Source organism: Amphiura filiformis, chromosome 13, assembly GCF_039555335.1.
Source record: "Amphiura filiformis chromosome 13, Afil_fr2py, whole genome shotgun sequence".
Lineage (NCBI taxonomy): Eukaryota > Metazoa > Echinodermata > Ophiuroidea > Amphilepidida > Amphiuridae > Amphiura > Amphiura filiformis.
The window spans coordinates 22,226,945-22,250,320 of record NC_092640.1 but is presented as its reverse complement, the minus strand read 5'-3'; the positions used below and the strand labels follow the sequence as shown (position 1 = coordinate 22,250,320).

At 38.8% G+C, this 23,376-nt stretch overlaps 2 protein-coding genes across 2 annotated transcripts in view; both read left to right on the top strand.

Moving 5' to 3' along the window:
• LOC140167489 (uncharacterized) overlaps positions 1-16,800 on the top strand; it is a 29,405-nt gene extending 12,605 nt beyond the window's left edge. The window contains exons 6-13 of the mRNA XM_072190796.1: positions 1,155-1,310; positions 1,762-1,859; positions 2,300-2,447; positions 3,184-3,552; positions 4,011-4,124; positions 9,947-10,311; positions 15,386-15,508; positions 16,460-16,800. Coding sequence (XP_072046897.1) covers positions 1,155-1,310; positions 1,762-1,859; positions 2,300-2,447; positions 3,184-3,552; positions 4,011-4,124; positions 9,947-10,161 — 1,100 coding nt within the window. The 3' untranslated portion in view covers positions 10,162-10,311; positions 15,386-15,508; positions 16,460-16,800. The remainder of the gene's footprint in view (positions 1-1,154; positions 1,311-1,761; positions 1,860-2,299; positions 2,448-3,183; positions 3,553-4,010; positions 4,125-9,946; positions 10,312-15,385; positions 15,509-16,459) is intronic.
• Positions 16,801-19,143: 2,343 nt separating this feature from the next.
• On the top strand, positions 19,144-22,498 carry LOC140167229 (uncharacterized). Its single transcript, XM_072190575.1, has 4 exons — positions 19,144-19,501; positions 20,544-20,654; positions 21,643-21,774; positions 22,222-22,498. The coding sequence occupies exons 1-4, from the start codon at positions 19,261-19,263 to the stop codon at positions 22,344-22,346; spliced, it is 609 nt and encodes a 202-aa protein (XP_072046676.1). The 5' UTR covers positions 19,144-19,260; the 3' UTR covers positions 22,347-22,498.
• The last annotated feature ends 878 nt before the right edge of the window (positions 22,499-23,376 follow it).

Genomic DNA, 23,376 nt, shown 5'->3' with positions numbered 1-23,376 from the left:
GGGTACTCACCTGTGGTACATGTGAAACTAACAATAGGGATAGGGTCTACCTTTTAAAGGGGAGCTTAATTTTTTTTTGAATTTTAATGTTATAACTGCATTTACAGATTAAATTAAAATTTTACATAATACGTACAAATCATGTAGAACACATTTACTGTCAAAGAGTCTGTTCCATTGTTTTTTGAACATTCACAATACAAGTTGTCGACATAATGTGCAATGAAACGCCCTGGAAGCTATATAGACGAATCCAATTTCACGCATTCCTGCTCCTCAATGGCAGCCATTAGCCGCGACGGGTACCCAACTATCCCACCTAAGATGTGGGATGATGCGGCCGTGAAGGGTATTATAAACTGCATTCTATTACCCGTGTTACACGTAGACAAAAGAATGATGACAGTTACAACACAAAAGAATCTAACATCGAATTTTAAGCGGGTTTAATCCACCCAATTGGGTACTCACAACACCTGTTTGGTGCATGCGGGTAACCAAATATGGCCGACCAAATCCTAACCATGACTTGGCTCGTTGGATTCGTCTATACAGTCCGGTCCGACTGCATGCCCAGGAAACATTGCCGGGTCATTGTCTGCGCAGGCGACATGGTATCCCACAATGCAATGCTTTATTTCAAATATAGTATCCTTTAATAGACCATTATTTCATGGTTTAGAGAAAACAGTTAGGTTAAATATATAATATTATCAATGAATGTACAATCAATGGTATTTTTTATCATCATTTTTGATAAAAAATCAAAGTAAAATTTCCTCCGATCTTTTATAAAAATCACCATGAACAATTTAGGGTTTAGTCTGCCAAATTCGGAGGAGTAACCAAAGTCTATGTTGCCTGCGAACTTGCTGCCTGACCCGGCGATATTTCCTGGGCATGCAGTAGGACCGGACTGATGTATGGCTAAAGTTTCCTAGGACATATACTCAAGATGCCAGAGGAAGACCCTTGTGGAAGATATGCCCTTTTTTTAACCATCACATGGCAAGTCGAGACCATTTTATTTTTTCAGTTATAGCCATGAAGTGCATTGAATTTATGATCGCTTGCACCACTGAAATATTACCATGATTACAACAATCGCCCTAAATTTGTTTTTAATATATAATTATGATATCATTTGTATTTAGAGAAAACATGCTCAAATGGGTGGATCGGATTTGAAAACTATTGCTATATCATAAACAGTACGAAAGTTTCATGGCCGGAAGCGGAACAAATTTGCAGTGACTTAGATGCTAACTTAATAAGCATCCACAGCGACGTTGAACAGAAATTCCTTGAAGGTAAGTGGTAGAGCAGATTTATTTTCCTTAGTGAACTTCCTCATGAACAGGAAAAATGTATAAAATATTTACCATCATTCTTACCATGCTACTGATTGGATCATAATATTCTTCTTGTAACCAATCAGCAGGTAGTACTCATGAGGCTTTACAAAATATCATTCTAATCTTTTGATTACAAACAAACCTAAAATGATGCGGACAATACACGTTAAATATTATTGGGCAATATCAAAGACACTAGATACAAAATCTACCATGGTACACTGTTGGTCTGTATCCACAATAATCTGTTTGTTTGGGTCAAAAAAAAAAATGGACATATCTTACGGTGAAAACTAACCTTTTGTGGAAAAGAAATACAAATCTATTTATTATGGAAATATTACAACTTGGCTTCAATACATCGCACAAGTTCATTACGTTAAGTTTTTTTCAATTACTCTCTTAGATCTTATAAATAGTGAAGTCAATAAAGAAAGGGGTTATGCAATTGGTCTAACCGACAGGGACCAAGAAGGCGTTTTTCAGTGGACAGATGGATCACCGGTTAGTTGATGAAGACCTGAGCGCAAGAAGACCATAAGTCCACTTGGCTTCCCAACATGTATATACACTAAAGTTGCGTATAGTTTCGTACAGTTTGTTAATGTTTTATACATGTTCAGGGGCAAAACAAAACTTTCACAACCTTTCATGATGTTTTCACCCTGGAACATTTATTAAACATTACAAAACCCTAAGAAACTATACGTAACTTTAGTGTATACATGTTGAGGGGCCAAGTGGACTTACGGTCTTCTTGCGCTCAGGTCTTCAAGTGCACGTAATATTAATAATATGAAAATGATAATTAGCTGAGTGCTATTAAGTGCATTAGTTGAGATAATCGCACGCGATTCTGTGTTAGAAACTGTTTCCTTGTGTTTGGATCAAAAGTTTAAATCAAAATCATAATAAATAATTAGTTTAATTGTAAACTTATTCAGGTGGACTATACCAACTGGTATCCAGGGGAACCGAATAATGCCGTAAACGAAGATTGTGTTGCAGTGAGGAGCCAAGAGATTTGGTTTTTTGAATGGAATGATTTTTATTGTTATGAAGTAGGTGGTTATATTTGCAAGAAGCCCAAAGGTAAGAGATTATAAAATTTTTAGAACAACTACCTGCCGATCTTACATTGCCTCTTATTGGTTGATTACATGATATCTTTATTTTAATTACCAATCAGAATGGAGCTTTACAAATAATTCACCCCAATATTGTGCATGGTGAAATTATTTCAACAATGTTGCTGATTGGTCCAATTGATAATGAAAACTTCTTTTTGACCAATAGGCAGGTAGTACTCATGGGGTTAATTCAATCTGTACACTTGAGGCAAAAGCACGAGATTTAGGTTAAATTCTGATCATATTGCCGAGACCTGTCATTTGCCTATACCCGGCGGTAGAGTTATCTCAGAATCATTTTAGTCAAACAGGGGATGCTGTACTCTAGAGGGATGAGGGCATAATATTCAGTATATCAATTTTTATATCCAGTTGCGCCAAACATTTGCTATATTAAACCTGTTGAAGTTAAACTTGTGAAATATGGTGCAAAAGTGAAATAAACTCGCGCGAAGCCCGTAAAAATTGACACCTTTTAAGCTAAAATGGCCAAATATAAGGTCCATCTTGTCAGAAATACACATACATGCAGACGTCAACATTGGGGGGATGATTGTATGGACCATCCCCTCTATAACATATTGGACTATTGGAGAGGATTTATCCCCTACCCTACCCCGGATCTACACCTATGTTTATTACCTTTTAATTGATACTACCCATATATAATTTTCCACTAACACCATTGTTATTGACAGAAACATGTGGGACTCAGAGGTTATCTCTTGAAAATAGTAAACCAATCTACATCACATCACCAAACTTTCCAAATAACAATGCTAAACAACTCGACTGCATTTGGTATATTTCTGCAATTGAAGACAGCGGTTTCTTTGTGATCAGATTCTTCCGCATGTATAGAGCCATTGACAACAATAACGATCAAGTTAGCGTTGGTGTGGGACATGATGTACGTAATATGACCACAATGGTTGCTACTTATGGAATGACTGTACCACCTAATATATTAGTGGTGCAAGATCCAAACTTATGGATCAGGTTTATTACAGATAGCCGGATTGGATATTCGGGATTTTTTCTTGTCTTGAAAAGGACAAATGAAGAAGGTAAGTGCCGTGTGCTGCAAAACATTAATAAATCAATAATCAAATAAAAAAATACACTGATCTTTTCATTACAAACCATCTTGTGGTACAATGTATAATATTTGGGTAGCGATACAAATGTCCACAGAGATTTAGTTTAACCCCATGAGAACTATCTGCCTATTGGTCAAAAAGAAGTTTTCATTATCAATTGGACCAATCAGCAACATTGTTGAAATAATTTCACCATGCAAAATATTGGGGTGAATTATTTGTAAAGCTCCATTCTGATTGGTGATTAAAATGAAGATATCATGTAATCAACCAATCAGAGGCAATGTTAGATCGGCAGGTAGTGCTCGGGGGTTATTAAGCGCTTGTTATCATACCATCGGGACATTCTTTTGCAAATACATGTGCACATTTTGTCCTCTTAATAACAAAATAATAGTTCCACATATCTATATCCTGTTTTACAGTGACTTGTCAAGCTTATGAGTTCCAATGTTCATCTGGTTATGACTGTATTGATGCAAGTCTTCGCTGTTCTGCTCTAAGTCAATGTTCTGATCAGTCCGACGAATGGCAATGTGGTAAGACAGTAATATGCAGTAGTCTTCTCTGTTCTATACCAGCAGATACTACCCTGCTACTTTGGAAGAAGGCTAAATCAACTTATGCCGGTTTCATACTCTCTCTGCCGCTTGCTGCTGAGCGGCCTGATGCCCTTACACCTTTTCTGCAAGCGTAGCCGCTCAGCACCGCTATGTTCTCATACTTCAGAGCGGCACCACTCTCGAGTTGACTTGAATTAAGCTCCTAGCAATCTGCCGCAGCGGGTGAAGCGGTGGAGTCCTCGATATATCGGTTTACCACTGAAGCAAACTAGGTGTCAGAGCGGCATAGCGGCAAGCGACAGGAAAGTATGAAAACAGCATAATTCACCCTCAAAAAGACATTGGTATGTCGATAATGCGATTTTCTTTGGAAGGGCATGATTATTAAAGGGTTCGGAGAAGTAATTCTTAACTAAACGACCCCGGGTAAACAACAAGCCGATCATCTTGCTGCGCACTAAAATTTTGCTGTTTGCCGAACATTATTGAAGCATTCCTAGCTATTATTGCATTGACCTAAATGGAAAGCATGACGTTAATCTTCGACACAGAATGTGGTTACCTTAATCAAGTGTGACTCCTTTCAAAATTCACACTCCTGTGGAACCTTCAAGGTTACGTCTTTCATAGAGAGTGTATGGATTTTTACTAACATTTGTGCATAAAGGAGAAAAAATACATTAAAGAATTTGTTTGCTAAAATAGATTTTTTTGGTGTTTTGACTTCTATATGGACCAAACTGTCATAAAATGACGGGGTTCAAATTTTCACACCCTCCCTCGCTTTGTGGGGGTCACCTCAGTTTTGGCCCCTTCACCTATTTTTTGAACCTATTTCTAACATTTGTTAACAAATATTAATAATGTTTGAAACTTTTTTGTATCTGTTAAAGTACACTGAATATATTTAGGGGACTATCATTTTCTTCGGAGGGGGGTCCCAATTATACGGGGGGGTCATAAATTTTGGAAAGAAAAAGGGGGCATACATTTTTAATGACCAAAATGTAGGGAGTTACAAGGTGACCACAGATAGTGTGTTTATTTTATTCAAACCAATACAATTTTAGCCTGTTTAGGGGGTAAGGTGTATTGGTGGTGGGGAGGGTCATAAAAGTTTGTTGCCGAAATAGGGGGGGTCAATTTTATTGACGCCGACTTTTGGAAAATTTGGGACACCACACCCTTTTCTAAGCCACTTGAAGTTTCTTTTTCCCAGTTATAATTGGTCCGTCCTCTTCATTGGACCCCTTGGAGACACCTTACAGCTATGTATGCCATTGTCCAATTAACAAAGTCATGTTGTTGCTTTCTTAGTATTCTGTAGCAGAATATATCTGTAGCATTTTTGTAAGAGAAAGTTCTGTTTGACAGGTGTTGTTAAAGCCTAATTTCACAAGTTCAGGGTGATCTATTCTCAGCAGTCATAGAGTCAAGTTAGTTCAATCGATTTCATCATCCATGGCATCATCTGCAACGTCCTCCCTTAGAGGAGTGCAAGGCAGGTCATTGCCTGAGCAGCTGCACCGTCCCTTGCAACCTGCTTTCCAGCCACAATTGACGAGTTCAAGTACTGCCTGTGGAGCAGGAATAGCAAGACATCTAACTGGAACGTACCCTCCATTCTCTAAATCCCATCCATTCTCTTTGATCGGTAGCAGCTCAGGGCAAATTAGTCTTGTATGATCTTTCTCTTATTGTGACGTAGTTGGCACGGAGGATATGAGGCAGCAATGCAGCACAAGACGGAGGTAGGATTTCACCCTCCAAGTTCTTTGACATAAATAGTTCCCATCTGAGTGATGGCAGGGTTGTTGGACTTGTTGAACTGTAAACACGGCACACAAAGTGCTCCAATGCCTTCACCAGAGCTGGAAGCTCACCATGAATAAGCTCAGGAGGAATGTAACCTTTACCACGTTCCTTGAAGTAATTAATGGCAGGATCATCATCATCAAGCTTCAGGTAGGCATTGAACCAAGTCTTTATGGAGATTCCAACAAACTTTCCTCCCCAGTCAGCACCAGCAAAATTGTGTAGTCCAAGTAGGCCTTGACATTGGTGATGTCCAACAACTTCAACTCGCTTGAATATGTCTATTTCTCGTTTCTTTGTACCCTTGCCTGTTGACAATTTCAGCGAAGTGGGAGCTGCAATGCGTCCACAAGATACTAAACCAAACGTATATTTCTCGCAAGGCACCATTAGCAGCCGAGGCATAGACTTGATGTGGAATCAGGGTATCAGCCTCTTCATGTGTGCGCCCCTCCTCAAAAAAAATCATGTCCCTTGATGAAGGTGTCATATACGACGACCAACAGGAAAGAACTTTCACTTGAGAAATATTGAAGCAGTCCCTGGCCTAACATACATGTCAGCTTCTTCTTGGTCGATGATGCAGATTGGACTGAGTTCCTTAATGGACATGGTAAGGCTCATTTCTGGTTGGATTTCGTATTCTACCGATGTAGTTAATCCTTTCTGTCGAGTCTTATTCATTAATGACTGATCCATGTTTCGATCAAACAAAATCGACCCTCATCATAGCCATCCATCCTCTTTTCAATGCGTTTGTTGAATGCATTCTGAAAATCCGACAGCTTCAGCATGGTTGGTGTCTTCTTCATTTTTTGAAGAATAGCCATGGCGTCAACTATTAGAACTTTAACAGGTGATTCTTCCTCCTCCAGGTCAGGCTGTGGGACACCTGAAGGATCTTCCTGCATCAGTTCAGGCTGTAGAACATCTGAATGATCATCCTGCATCAGGTCAGGCTGTGGGGAACAGATAAAGGATCTTCCTGTATCAGGCCAGGCTGCAGGGCAACTGGAGGATCTTCCTGCACCAAGTCAGGCTGTGGGACAATTTCAATGAGCTCTGCCTTGGCATTTTCAACAGCGTGTATCACACTGGCTTTGTCTTTGGGGATGTACAGGGTTCCATCAACAGCACATAGCGAGTGGATACCATTGACATCTCGTTCTCGCCGATTGTTTCCTTAAGTTTAGGTACTAAACTTGGTCGGCAACCATGAATTATCAGAACTGAGAGTCTTGATGTAGAGATCAAACGCTCAGAAACAAACTCCTCAAAGCGCTTGTGGCCCTTCTCTGCAAACTGCAGAATATCATTATTTGCCTCATCTGATTCAAGCGCCGATGAAACCAGACTCTTCAATTGTATTTTCTCTTTGAACGGATTGTCTCCACAGTGCAACTCAATCAAGTGAGGTAGCTTCAGATCATTTGCTCTTGACCTCATTGCAATCTCTCCTGAGAGCTGATAATGTTATGTCCTTACAGAAGATCTTGAAGCTTTTGGGAAGCTCTTGAGGTATTGATTCACTAGACCAGCAAGATGAGGTGTGGTAGTGACTAGTCGGTCTAGAGCGGCTTCATCTCTACTGAGTCCAACCATTCCACCATGTCCCTTTAGCTTCTTGATTTCCTGCTCGAGGGCTTGATCAGTGAAGAGATGGGTGAAGGGTATCCGCTGATATTGCCACTACAAATTCACCAGACTTCAGTGCATTCCATGTTTCTGGGTCATCTTTTTCTAGAGCATTCATTTGAGCAAGATGGGCTGGCATCAGACGAGCATAGTTAAGGAGATCATGAGCGAATAAATACTGGATAAGGTTCTCTAATGATGACAAGAACACTCTCTACCTGGTGAAGATACTGAATCAAGAACTAAGCGAACTTGCCAATGTCGTTTTCATCTTCCAGTGGCTTGACATTTCTTGAGTATCAGGATTGGACTTCTTCAAAGGTCTCTACCATCTGTGGGTTACGTTCATGGAGATTGCCCTTGAGATCACTGCATAGGATACGAACTGGACCTTTTGGAAGTGTCGATAAGATTGCATCAAAACGCAGCATCATAATTGCAAGGCAGGTAGTGATGTGGTACTCAAGGGCTCGCTTGTAAACTTTGCAACCGAAGAACCCACGAAGAGCTGGCGATGTGTATGCACCATTTTCAATAGCACATAAATATCCAATGGGTGTTTCCAACCGACCGCTGAATCTTCAACACACGGGAGTCCAGGTCATGATCTAGTGTTATCAGTGTCTTTCTGTGAGGGCCGACGACAGTGGCAGAGATACCCTGGGTTAACTGCAGAGCGGTATAGAGGGTCACATAGTCTGTCGGCGCGGTTTTATACAGCTAGTGGAGCAATAACCGCTGTGTTTGTACATGTGCCGCTTTCGGAGGACTGTGATAACAATAGTGATTTAGTAGCAGAATCAGAACAGAACAGGAAATGCCCTTCATAATGTTCTGCACCTGTAGTAAAATGTTAATTGTAACTGGATGCCCCTGAAATGATCAAATAATGGTAAAAGTTGTTCTTGTATTCACCAAGAAAAGAGGATTAGGTCACGAAATGTAATGATGACTGAAAAAGGGACATGGGTCAGTGCGGGGGATCGGGGGGGGGTGTCTGGGGGTCCCAGCTGAATAGAGACCCTAGCTACTGCTCCGAAAGTCAAAAAAAAACAGTTCTGATTGCTTTAAAAGTGTAATAAATCAAATCAGAATATTTCAAAACCTACAAAATAACTTTAGTTTTACGAAAATTGGTTGTTAACTGGCTAAAATGCTGTTTTGGGGGTCCCAAAATGGATGACCCCCCAGAAAGAGGTAGGGGGTCGGGAAAATTTGAACCCCATCAATTTCTGATAGTTTGGACCCTTTGGAACCCAGAACTGCAAAAAAATCAATTTTAGCACTCTAATCCTACGGGAGCTGTTTTCTTGACATACCATACTACACTATATAGTGGGGCGCCGCGAATAAACAACTTTTCGAGAAAATCGGGTTTGAAGAAATGCCAATTTAAAATCGAGTTGTGTAAATCAGACATTCATTATATTTTGTAAATGATGTGAAATTTCTGTAGTAAACTAAATAGATTTTATTGTTATATATTTCTCAAAAGAAATAAATACATACTATTGCTGGCAAACTGAAAATAAAACTATACGTCACTATGGAAAACGAACAAAACGCAATACCCTAACCTAACGTTAACCGTACGCCACCTCGGTCGCCGTGTAATCCCTATGGCGTTACTTTTCGTCGTAGGTCCGATACGCGTACGCCACTATGACATACGATGTTTTTCATTTTTGCCGATATTTCATAATTATAAAATGTGTATAAAAAGTGGCGTATGGTCGATACGCCACTATGGAATACAAAAATGTCACTTTGTAACTATACGCCACATTTAATTAATTAATTACTAATTAATTAGCTAATTATGACTGATGAGACTTAGAAAATGAAAGAGAACATCATTAAAAACATATGTGCCAATTTTCAAAAAATGACCAAAAATCACCATACGCCACTATGGAATACAGCCGACGATTTATCTTGATTGGCCTCCTAGTGTAATCTTTTCGATCAGTATGCTTCCTTTCGCATCCTATAGAAAAGGACTGATCTCATAGAAAATCATCTGCTTGGAGCGGGAACCTTGACCGGATGTTTTGATTTTCCCGGAAGTAGTATTCCTGTCTCCAGCGGTGCTCTTGAGCAGAGAATCAAAGATGTGACTCTGAAAGAACGTGCCCTCGTCTCTGGAAACAGAAATACTACTTCCGGGGGAATTAAAACATCCGGTCAAGATTCCCGCTCCAAGCAGATGGATCAATAACATCATAAATGCTTTGAGAAAGCCAGAAGGTTTCTAGCGAAACTGTCAGCAGAAAAACGTAAGTTTTTCAATTGGTCTTGACAAATTTTGGATATTAAGAATGATTTTTTAAACATTTTATTATGGGCAGACTTCTGTGGTTCATCATCAATAGATCTGACACATGCTAACGACGTTTATCATCTCAACTCGATACCACCTTATCCATACAATTATCAAAATAACCAACATTGCAAGTGGTTTATCAAGGCACCGAGTGATGGATTCATTGAGTTCAAATTTATCAAATTCCATCTGGAACCCAGATATGACTTTTTTTTATTGGCAAAGGAAATAATGAGTTGAATGACGATTCAAGGATACTTCATCTGGATGGTTATAAAGCGCCTCGTAGTCTAACTGTGAATTCATCACAAGCTTGGGCAACTTTTGTCACTAACGAAGATACAAGATGGCAGGGATATGTTATAGACGTAACATTTGATCAAAGCTATGGTAAGAATTAACATAGTTACCACCATAGTTACCACTACCATTATACCCGCATGCGAAGCATGAACGGGTATATTGCCATTCTATGGTTATACCCGTATGCGAAGCATGAACGGGTATATTGCCATTCTATGGTTTCTTCTCCTTCTCCTTTTCCTCCATCAAACACAACATTCTGTCAAGGCTAGCGCTAAAACTACAAGGGCCACAGGGCCCATATGTGGTACACTTATGGGCCCTACCCCAGATTTATCCTTTGCCCATCTTGGCCCCAGAGGTCAAGGTCACAGGCCCCAGGGGCCCAAATGTAAAAATACAAAGCATGCCGTTTCTCATCAAATGAAGCAGCCTCAGGGGCCTGAGTTGGTACACTGATAGCCCCAGGGTACTCTATATATACAAGTATACATAAACCCCATATGTCATATATTATGGGCTCCAGGGCCCCAAATGTTAAAACAAGGGGTAACAGATTGACAAAGCTAGCGCTAAAACTACAAGGGCCCCAGGGCCCATATGTAGTACACTTATGGGCCCTACCCCGTAGATTTATCCTTTGCACATCTGGGCCCCAGAGGTCAAAGGTCACGGGCCCCAGGGGCCCAAATGTAAAAATACAAAGCATGCGGTTTCTCATTAAATGAAGCAGCCTCGGCCCTGAGTTGGTACACTGATAGAGCCAGGGGTACTCTATATATACAAGTATACATGAGTCCCATATGTCATATATTATGGGCCCCAGGGCCCCAAATGTTAAAATAAGGGGCAACAGGTTAACAAGGCTAGCTATAAAACTACAAGGGCACTAGGGCTCATATGTGGCACATGTATGGGCCCTAAGTTGTAATGTGTCTTCTGCCCATTTTGGCCCCAGATGTTTAAGGCTAGGGGCCCCAGAGGCCCAAATGTTAAAACAAAGGGCCGGTCGTTTCTCAACAAATAAAGTAGCGACAGGGTTTAGATTTGGTACACTAATAGGTCTTCAGCATTATATTGTTTTATGTATATATGAACCCTATGTGTCACATAATATGGGCCCCAGGGCCCCAAACGCTAAAACATAGGGCCGGTCGTTACTCAGTAAATAAAGCAGCTACAATGTCCAGCTTGAGTCTGCTGATAGCACTTGAGAAGTATATTTCAACATATGCACAGAGCCCCATAAGTCAAATATTATGGGCCCCAGGCCCCAAATGTTAAATCAAAGGGCCGGCCATTTTTCACCAAAGCTCAAAGTTTGTACACAGACTGCACCTGAGAATTATATTGTTATATGTACATATGAGCCCCATATGTCACATAATATGGGCCCAGGGCCCCAAACGCTAAAACATAGGGCCAGCCGTTACTCAGTAAATAAAGCAGCTACAGTGCCCAGCTTAAGTCTACTGATAGCACTTGAGAATTATACTTCAACATGTGTACATGAGCCTCATAAGTCAAATATTATGGGCCAGGGCCCCAAATGTTAAAAAGGGCTGTCCGTTTATCATCAAATAAAGCAACTTCAGGGCTCGGAGTTTGTACACAGATTGCACCTGCGAATTATATTGTTAATAACACCCACCCCATCCCATTCACAGACAATTGCGTAATTATAATAATATAGATGACAGAAACGTTAAGGCTGTTCCAGTTAAATTACATACCCATTAGCTGTTCTATTTAATTTACATACTCCCTCTGAAATGGCTGTTCCATTTAATTTACATACTCCCTCTGGAATAGCTTTCCCTAATCAAATTGCACATTGTGAATTTCAATCTATCAAATTGCATAGCTTCACTGTGAATTAGAGAGACTGACAACAGCAACCTAAGTCCTCAGCAAATAAGGACTGTAAGTTTGTGTAAACCGATAACATGCAGGTATAGCCGTATTTGTGTACAAATATATAGCCTTCTAGTTTCTTCTCCTTCTCCTCCTCTTCCTCCTTCTCCATCAAACACAACATTCTGTCAAGGCTAGCGCTAAAACTACAAGGGCCACAGGGCCCATATGTGGTACACTTATGGGCCCTACCCCCAGATTTATCCTTTGCCCATCTTGGCCCCAGAGGTCAAAGGTCACGGGCCCCAGGGGTCCAAATGTAAAAATACAAAGCATGCCGTTTCTCATCAAATGAAGCAGCCTCATGGCCCTGAGTTGGTACACTGATAGCCCCAGGAGTACTCTATATATGCAAGTATACATGAGCCCCATATGTCATAGGTTATGGGCCCCAGGGCCCCAAATGTTAAAATAAGGGCAACAGATTGACAGGGCTAGCGCTAAAACTACAAAGGCCCCCAGGGCCCATATGTGGTACACTTATGGGCCCTACCCCATAGATTTATCCTTTGCACATCTTGGCCCCAGAGGTCAAAGGTCACGGGCCCTAGGGGCCCAAATGTAAAAATACAAAGCATGCTGTTTCTCATCAAATGAAGCAGCCTCAGAGCCCTGAGTTGGTACACTGATAGATCCAGTGGTACTCTATATATGCAAGTTTACATGAGTCCCATATGTCATATATTATGGGCCCCAGTGCCCCAAATGTTAAAATAAGGGGCAACAGATTAACAAGGCTAGCTATAAAACTACAAGGGCACTAGGGCTCATATGTGGCACATGTATGGGCCCTAAGTTGTAATGTGTCTTCTGCCCATTTTGGCCCCAGATGTTTAAGGCTAGGGGCCCCAGAGGCCCAAATGTTAAAACAAAGGGCCGGTCGTTTCTCAGCAAATAAAGTAGCTACATGGTTTAGATTTGGTACACTAATAGGTCTTCAGCATTATATTGTTATATGTATATATGAACCCCATGTGTCACATAATATGGGCCCCAGGGCCCCAAATGTTAAAGCAAAGGGCCGGCCGTTTTTCACCAAATAAAGCTGCTTCAGAGTTCAGAGTTTGTACACAGACTGCACCTGAGAATTATATTGTTATATGTACATATGAGCCCCATATGTCACATAATATGGGCCCAGGGCCCCAAACGCTAAAACATAGGGCCAGCCGTTATTCAGTAAATAAAGCAGCTACAGTGCCCAGCTTGAGTCTACTGATAGCACTTGAGAATTATACTTCAACATGTGTACATGAGCCTCATAAGTCAAATATTATGGGACAGGGCCCCAAAGGTTAAAAAGGGCCGTCCGTTTATCATCAAAAGCAGCTTCAGGGCTCGGGTTTGTACACAGATTGCACCTGCGAATTATATTGTTAATAACACCCACCCCACCCCATTCACAGACAATAGCGTAATTATAATAATATAGATGACAGAAACGTTAAGGCTGTTCTATTTAATTTACATACTCCCTCTGAAATAGCCACAAAATAGGCTGTTCCATTTAATTTACATACTCCCTCTGAAATGGCTGTTCCATTTAATTTACATACTCCCTCTGGAATAGCTTTCTCCTAAATCAAAGTGCATATTGTGAATTTCAATAGCGTATTAGGCCTATAATAATAATTATAGATGATGATAATTGGAAATACCATGTGTGAAGCGTTAAGGCTGTTCCATTCAAATTACATACATTTGGCTGTTCCACTTAATTTACATACTCCCTCTGAAATGATCCCAAAATAGCTGTTCCATTTAATTTACATACTCCCTCTGAAATGGCTGTTCGATTTAATTTACATACTCCCTCTGGAATAGCTTTCCCCTAATCAAAGTGCATATTGTGAATTTCAATAGCGTATTAGGCCTATAATAATTATAGATGATGATAATTGGAAATACCATGTGTGAAGCGTTAAGGCTGTTCCATTCAAATTACATACATTTGGCTGTTCCACTTAATTTACATACTCCTCTGAAATGATCCCAAAATAGCTGTTCCATTTAATTTACATACTCCCTCTGAAATGGCTGTTCGATTTAATTTACATACTCCCTCTGGAATAGCTTTCCCCTAATCAAATTGCATATTGTGAATTTCAATCTATCAAATTGCATAGCTTCACTGTGAATTAGAGAGACTGACAACAGCAACCTAAGTCCTCAGCAAATAAGGACTGTAAGTTTGTGTAAACCGATAACATGCGGGTATAGCCGTATTTGTGTACAAATATATAGCCTTCTAGTTATTATTAGTATTATTGGGCTGCTCAGTTCATCCTGAGTCCAGTTTAGCAAAACGATTTTGATGTACCACCTTCCCCGGGGGTGGGCACCTATGTTTCAGATATCATCAGATGGGGTGTTTGGTACCAGTTGGGAGGGGACAAAGCTGCCCTTTTATCATAGGTAGTTGACATCGTGGGCTACACAACAATGCCTGATAGCAATTGAACCGGAGTAGCTTTTGGTGGGAAAATGTCATCGAACTATACACAGGATCAACTTTCAGAGATTCTCAAATTGTGTTAAAACCATTCCAATGTATTCCTCTGGTCACAAGGATTCAGAAAATGTATAGTTTGACCTATCTAGGACTGTTCTTGAGTCATAGCCAAAAAAAGTTAAATGGCACGTTTTTTGGCTCTATGGGGTCAAGAAATTCAAAGTGCTCCGATTTTGCCAAAAGAGGTGTCAAATTGTTCGTTTTGATAAAACAATTCAAATAAGGATAGGATTGCACCGTCTAGAATTTTCATTACCTAGGTAACACAGCAAAATAGGTCAAGTACCATTGAGGCCTATTGACTTTGACTTATTTTGCTGTGTTACCTAGGTAACGAAACATCCAAGATGGTGCAATCCTATCCTTATTTGAGGGTGTACTTACATTATCGCTGGATAGAAGAGACCCCGTGACTATCCTGTAGTATCAAATGCAACAGTTTGAGGTATAGAAATCCATGTAGGGGGTTCTTAAAGCCTGTAAGCAAAACAATATATTCTTAGGCTATTCCAGTTGAAAATCATACACCCCCAAATGGAAGACATGACCATGATCTCTCTCACAGAGTAGGTAGATTTCAAAAGTTGTCACCCATTCTGGTAACCACACTTGAAATTCACACTCTTAGTGCAGATGATTAAGGTCGTGTCTTCTATAGGGGGTGTGTGGATATCAATTGGGACAGCCCATCAAAACATGGATTAAACGACACTTCTTAATAATCTCTTTTCGTAGTGGGCTGTTTACCAGACGAATTCAGATGTGCATCAGGCTATGGTTGCTTTGATGATCAGACAATCTTATGCGATGGTTTTGCTCAGTGTTGGGACAAATCAGACGAAGCGGCGTGTAACGAAGGTTAGAAAAGCCAATTTTAGTTTAAATAAAATAAATTTCGGTATTTATATAGCGCCTTACCACAGATCACGGAGTGTTCAAAGCGCTGTAATTTCGCTGTCATGGTGAATCATCACAATCAGATCGCATCAACTATAGGCATTGTGCAGCCGGAATAGCGCAAACCTATCCGCACTTAGATTGTAACATCCACAATTTATCTGTGCAGCTCTCCAAATTCCATTGGGTGAAGGAAGTTTTTGTTAACCAAACAACTAATCACAGATTTTTTTGAAAGCAGGAGGAAACCGGAGATCCCGGTGAAAACCTGCGAGAGCGAGCATGAAATCGGGATAAACCAAGTGCACATGAGTCCTTGGGCCGCGCCGGGCTTGAACCCGGGACGTCAGTGGTGCAAAGCGTGGGAACTACCGCTGCGCTAACTCGCCCTCCCTGTATTTACAAATAATAATCAATTAAATTAATTAAGTAAAAAACGCTTACCCCATTCCACCAAGGTATAAAATGGGGAGCTTTTACATGATAGTCACACTGGTTCCGCTTTTTGTTTTGTATATTTCTTTCTCTTTGTATCCAAATGGCGTGATATATTTAAGTGGCAACGGAATATGTGGTATGATCATGCAAAGTCAGTCTGAAGTCGGACATATTAAATCATCAGTTTCTTATAGGATTGTAAACAGCATTTGCAAAACTATATTTTGCAGAAAACCCCAATTGAATTTGGACAACCAGTTCAAAAGATATGAGCAGTTAAAGAGTATCCATAACAATAGGAAATAAAAGGAAATACTTCTTTTGTTTGGCTATCTCAAAATCAATATTTCTGACTTTCGACTGATTTTGCATCATCACATCGCATATGGTTACCAGTATCTCACTTCAATTAATGATAAATGAACCGGTTGAAACTCAGTACTCACTTTTTCATATTATTTTATTGTCCTTCAGTTTTCTGCGGCGAAACGACCCTTGTAGTTGCACCAGATGTGATACACAACATGTCGTCAAGAGATTATCCATGTGAATGGGCCATATCTGCTGAATTTCTAGGATCTGTAACAGTTACTTTCCTTGATCACGAACTAACTTATTTACTTGATTACGTCAACGTTAGTGTCGTTAACAGCGCATCTGGAGACGAGGTTCCCCTATTTCAAGACTACTCATTGACAGGACAGAATATACCGATTTCTGTTACGACAAATTCGACAAATATAAAAGTGATATTTGTGCCAGGAGAGTTAGCTGTTGTGGAAAGTAGATATATTTTTATGGTTGCTTCGTGGTCAGAAGAAGGTACATAATTGAAGACAAAATTAAAAAGACTACATAGTTTGCGTATGACATCATGTCAACCAGACCAAATATGCCGTACTGCATAAACAGCAACCAATCACGCCGCGCATTGCGCATTTGTTAGACGCAAACTAGTCTTTTTAATTCGGTCTTTAATTATAATTCCAAATGCAGGATGTTTGAAAAAACATACCCCAAGCTATAAGATTAAGGGACGGGGTATGAACGTTTGGACAGTATTTATTGTGGGACATTAGAGCACATCAGACCTATCGAATTGCATTTTGAATACGAAGAATGTTCTTCTGATTTCAAATATTTTTGATTTTTGAAATTCGCAATGTAATACACATTTTATGGCAAATCATTAAAATTGATATTTTTGATATTTAACAGTACTCGAAGTAAACTTAATAAATCTGATGATTTATATTTGAAGTGTATGTAGGTGGGATGAAAAGCCGACGATCAATTGAAAGTTTTGACCTTTCGTATTGAAGCTATGGATTTTTTCCCCAAAACACCAAAAAAATTAGGTCCTTTTAGGAAAAAAATCCATAATCAAAATTTTCAGTTGATCGTCGGCTTTTCCTCCCAGCTACGTACACTTTAAGAATATATCATTAAATTTATAAAATTTACTTCGAGGACTGTTATATCTCAAAAAATGTGAAAAATATCAAATTTTATTAATTTGTCATAAAATTAGTATTATATCGTGATTTTCATAAAATTAAAATTATTTGATATCAGAAAGACATTCTTCGTATTCAGAATGCAATTCGATAGGTCTGATGTGCTCTCATGTCCCACAAAAAATACTGTGGAAACGCTCATTCCAGTTCCCTTAAGAAAATGACGTGATACGAATTTACAACGTATAAGTATATAAATAGTGTCTGTCTCTCTATAATGATAACAACGTGGTGTGCATGTCGTAACATTTCCAAAGATCATAACGGAGAAGAATCTGCATATTGTGAAAGGATGCTAGCTATACAGTGAGTGTAAAATTTTGCTCCAAATTACATTGATCACATTTGCTGAATTATATTCCTTCCTACATTCCCTTTACATTATTAGGTCAGTGTAAGAGTGGTGAATTTAAGTGTGATGATACCTCGTTTGCTGTCATATGCCTTCATGAGAAACAGGTGTGTGATGGCCTACCGTTGTGTCCTGATGGTACAGATGAGACCGGATGCGGTATGTGCAAAGGATGTAGAAAATGTGTGACTCGATCAAGCAAACAATTATAAGGACTATATCGTGAAACATGAGACATAAGCAAACCAAATACCTGAAAACCTTTCGTCTTGTTAGGCGAGGCGTCCAAACAAATCCCTTATGCGTAATGGAAATCCCTTAACAAAGAAACACTAAATATATATTTGGAGAAATTCTTAAAACGTGTATAGGTTGATCAGTTCAGTTTCAGTTCAGTTCAGTTCAGTTCAGATAACGGTTATGGATGGTGTCTGAAAGGCTTTGAATCCCCAAGTTTGAACTCATGAGTTCGAGTGATAAGGCATAATGACAATAGCCAGTTGAGATAGCCATTTGAGATAGCCAGACACCCCGATGAAAGGTATTGTTATCAAGTGGCTGTAAACCAAGTGGCTGTAAACCAAGATCCCGTGGAGCGGTATTATTAATTTTTGTCATTCACTTGGAGTCTATCATAGTGATCTCTCAAGTGGTTCTTGATGGGCGTAAATAATCAATTTCCGACATGAAAGAACTCTCAAGTGGTAATTGCTGGTTCGAAAAACGGATTATTTGGTCAAGTCCGCATATGTGTTAAGGGCATGTCTCACGTCGTAGTGCAAAAACTTGTTGTCAAACCCTCAAGATTCCATTCCATGTCTATAACGAATTAGGGATTTGACTTCGGGATTTCCCTTACGCGTTAGTGTTTTGTTTGGACGCTTTGTCTCAGTGCAAGAAAGTCGAATCTATTTTTTGTTTTGTTTGTTTTATGTGGTTTATCAAGGCACCGAGTGATGGATTCATTGAGTTCAAATTTATCAAATTCCATCTTGCTTTTTTTTGCTTTACTATTCAAATAACCTTAGCCAAGACCAAGAACTAAATCGTCTGCTTGTGCGTTGTCTTTTGCTTGCCCTACTCTGGCTTTGATAAATATCCTGCTGGAATCGAAAGCTGAAGCCATTAACCAAGTTTGTAAAATAATCGAACACGGTTTAAACTTGAATTGACGTTTAATATTATAAGGAACTTAATAAGCTTTTTATAATGCATGACCTTTGTGTGATTTATATATTAATATTTTAGTTATTTTAACTCATTTTTATTGTAAAATTATCGCAGGTATTTGCCAATCTCGGATTATCAATCTTGAATTCGGTGTCGCTGCTCTGGCATCACCATATTTCCCATTGGATTATCCCAACAATTTAAACTGCACGTGGTATATATACGCGTCTGAAAGCATGAAGATAGTGCTACAGTTTGAAATAAATTGCCACTTGGAAAATGGCTTTGATTTCCTGAAGATCGGAGATGGAACGAATTCAGCCCAAAAGAAGTCAACAATTGTGAATCTTACAGGAGAAATTCTAATTCGAAGCATGATATCCAAGGGGTTCACAATGTGGATAACTTTAGTAACTGACGGATCAGATTCTAGCAATGGTTTTGGATTGCAATTGGAACAACAATCAAACGTTGCAGGTATGTTTAAAGGGTTAATGAATAGATGTTTATTTTGTTATAAACTGAGCTCAAAAAGAAACTTATAATTTTTCACAACTTGTGATTCACAAGGTCATATCTTAAAATCATGTCCATCAAAATGAACCAAAATTTACACACAGGATTACTTTAATACTCTACTCAAAACACATGTCAGTAACCAATCAGTTGTCCAACTGACACAACAGCAAATAGCACACGGAACGGCTTCCTGCACCACTTTCACAGCCCAATATTTGGCACCCAGCACAAGAAATCTGTGAGAATACACACAAGATGATGGCACAGATGATTAAACAGGGCTGCTTTTTCCTTTTCACGCACTTTCATCAAGAAACATGTATTGTTCCACACTATTACACTTACTCTTTGGGAATTATCACTTGTACAAGGATCTTGTACTCATTCTCACAGATTTCTTTTGCTGGGTGCCAATTATTGGGCTAATGTGGTCCAGTAAGCTGTTCCATGTCAGTGCATTTTGCTGTTGTGTCAGTTGGATAACTGCTTGGTTACTGGCATGTGTTTAGAGTAGAGTATTGAAGTAAAACATGTGTCTAATTTTGGTTCATTTTGGTGGACAGGATTTTAAGATATGACCTAGTGAAATATAAGTTTCATTTTGAGCTCAGTTTAGTTCAAATATTCATTACCTTTTGATTATTTATTGCGATTTTTTTATTATAGATTTAAATGAATTTAATCAAATTAGATCAAAGGGCTTGATTCTATCCTTATGTTCATTTCATTTCATCACTACTATACAATTTATCGGAGGAAATGTGCATTTCAATGAAAAACATTGTCAAGCCCTAACCCACATTTTCTTCTTAAGCGAAACTAATCATAAAAGAAAGTAATCCAAATTCTCCAAAAATAAATAAATAAATAGATAAATAAATCTTTACACTTGCGTACTTCTGTCACTTCACTCTTCTATTATAATCTATGAAATTGTAAATAATTGTACTGTTATGTACTCAACAGTACCTTTTAAACATTTTAACCATAACAACTGCAGGTGTGTGCAGACAAAGTGACTTCGACTGTGGTGATGGGATTTGTGTGGACATTGAAGCAGTATGTAATGGGTTTAATGATTGTCTCAATTTTGCTGACGAAATTGGGTGTGGTAAGATAAAAAAAACGAATGTTAGAATTAAATTTTGTCGACATTTTTGGCAAAATTAAGACTTTGGGTAATTTTGAGCGGGCACATGAAAGCACACGTTTTGAATCGTGTGCTAAGTAATTGTAACGGTAATATAAATAAAGCGCAAAATAAATGCAGTTCAGTTAGTTTTACTGTTGCTTGCAAGACTATTGTAAGTGGCACTTACGATACACTTGCATTCTATACTCGTTTTAACTGCAATACTATCATAAGTTCAGCATTTACAAAAGACTTGCATTCTAAACTCGTTTTAACTGCAATACAATCATAAGTTCAACAATTACGATAGACATGCATTCTATACTCGTTTTAACTGTAATACAATAATAAGTTCAACAATTACGATAAACTTACATTCTATACTCGTTTTAACTGCAATACTATCATAAGTTCAGCACTTACAATAAACTTGCATTCTATACTCGTTTAACTGCAATACTATCATAAGTTCAGCACTTACGATAGACTTGCATTCTATACTCGTTTAAACTGGAATACTATTATGGTAAGCTCAGCACTTACGATAGACTTGCATTATACTCGTTTTAACTACAATACTTTCATAAGTTAGACACGTACAAAAGACTTGCATTCTATACTCGTTTTAACTGTAATACTATCATAAGTTCAGCACTAACGATAGACTTGCATTCTATACTCGTTTTAACTGGAATACTATTATGGTAAGCTCAGCACATATACGATAGACTTGCATTCTATGCTCGTTTAACTGCCATAATGTCGTAAGTTCAGCACTTACGATAGACTTGAACTAAAAAGAAATTAATTTGGAATGCAAGACTACCATTAGTGCCACTTAAGTATTCTTGTCATTTCATTTGACTGTGGAGCAGAAAACTGCAAAGTTTCAATATTATTAATGGTTGTAGTAGTAAATAAAACCAATGTTATTAAAAAACCATAAACTGCTTTTCATATTTTAAAGACTCGATTACATGTCCTGGATCCTACAAGTGCGACGATCAACCAGATGTTGAGCCAAATCCATGTGTTGAAATTTATCAGGTCTGTGATGATATCGCACAATGTCTAGCTGGGGATGACGAAATCGATTGTCGTAAGTACGATATACAATATAATCCAATGATTATCAGACATGATTAACATAACATGAATAAAAAAGAACTCAACATTACGAACTTCATCTAGCAATGAATAAGACGTACTAGTTACGGCTTTTGTATTCCAAATGTGAGTAAACCAAAAGAATGATAGAGCCCTAATAAGCATAGGGTTTGTTAAAGTTTTCAGCAAAGCTGGCTTCTTTACTACCTATCTTTCCCGGAGGTTAGTGGAAATTGACAAATGAAGTTGCCCTAACGAATTGGTTGGTTTATAAACTTTCGCGAACATTCATCATAATTCACTCATTCATATTTGGTAAATATTTCAATCAAATCTACCACACCTTGACAATGATTTACACCCCACCACCCTCCACCGATCAATTGATACAATTCTTTCTTGTGTTTGTTTATTATTTTGTTTGTTTGTTGTTTTTCAGATCTCAAGACGTGCCCATATGATTGCAAATGTAAATTTGCAGACTCAAATGCACAGGTTACATGCGAGATCACATGGACGAAAAACGACATCCTGGTATCATCGATGAATACTACATCAATGTAAGGAAACATAATTATTGTGGGTTTAGCATACTGACTAACCGTAGACTCTCTCACAGTCTTGGCTATGTCTCTCAGGATTTTTATTTATCCTTAAATTCGCCACATTATGCAGTCATGAATTCACCACGCCCTTTGCATTACTTAAACCCCATTACACCATAAACCTCATTCAAAACAGCTCAACTATGTTAAATCAGGGATGTGTCTCATATCCCTGGTTAAATCCATAAATATATGTTTCTGATTACCTGTGCGATATCGCAATGTGCTGTGATGAAATAGGTATTATAGTTTCAGTTGGATGCACCATTACAAAGCAAACGCACATTTACAATACTGAAACGAGAACAAAAGTCTGCATATTGTAATCCAGCCATGTTGATGGTACAACTCATGTCAAACTTGTCACATGTATTGTGATCGTATCACACATGTAAATGAGAAACATGTCGCTTTAGACTTAACACGGTTTGGACAACGTTTTTCCATTTTTTAGCTCCCTATCGGGCAGTCAGAACTCCATATTTGGGAGGGCTCGACAACAATCTTCCCAAAATCGCATTTTAATCATTTTTAGATGACCATAGAGGGAAAGACTTGAAGTTTTTTTACAGCTTCTATGGCGAAAATTGATTAAACCGATCACACGATGGTGCTCGCTCGAAGTTGGAGCTATATCGAGTCAGCTGTTGAGCACAATTTGCCATTAAAATTACACGTCCGACTGTTATGAAATTTTGGAAGACTCTCTTCGGAAAAACAGCTCGACAACAGCTTTCCCGTGACATTTTTACTTCAAATTGTAGTATGTTAAGGATGAACATTATAATTCACATGTGAGCCTCTATGGCTATTATTGGGTGAAGGGTTTTCCTCCAGCCTACTAACTAGTCTATTGCTTATACCTACAGTACAGTGAGTGAGCGAAAGGTCAATCATCAATTGGAACGCTGTGTGTGCACTGAATAGGAAAAACGGACAGTAACTCCATAATGATTTATTTTAAATAGGATATACTTAACAGTCCCATG

Excerpts from the sequence above, each read along its gene's own strand:
- LOC140167229 (XM_072190575.1), top strand. The coding sequence starts at position 19,261 with ATGAAGATAGTGCTACAGTTTGAAATAAATTGCCACTTGGAAAATGGC. Across the intron at positions 19,502-20,543 it reads ACAACAATCAAACGTTGCAG|GTGTGTGCAGACAAAGTGAC; the intron begins GTATGTTTAAAG and ends TAACAACTGCAG. Across the intron at positions 21,775-22,221 it reads GGATGACGAAATCGATTGTC|ATCTCAAGACGTGCCCATAT; the intron begins GTAAGTACGATA and ends GTTGTTTTTCAG.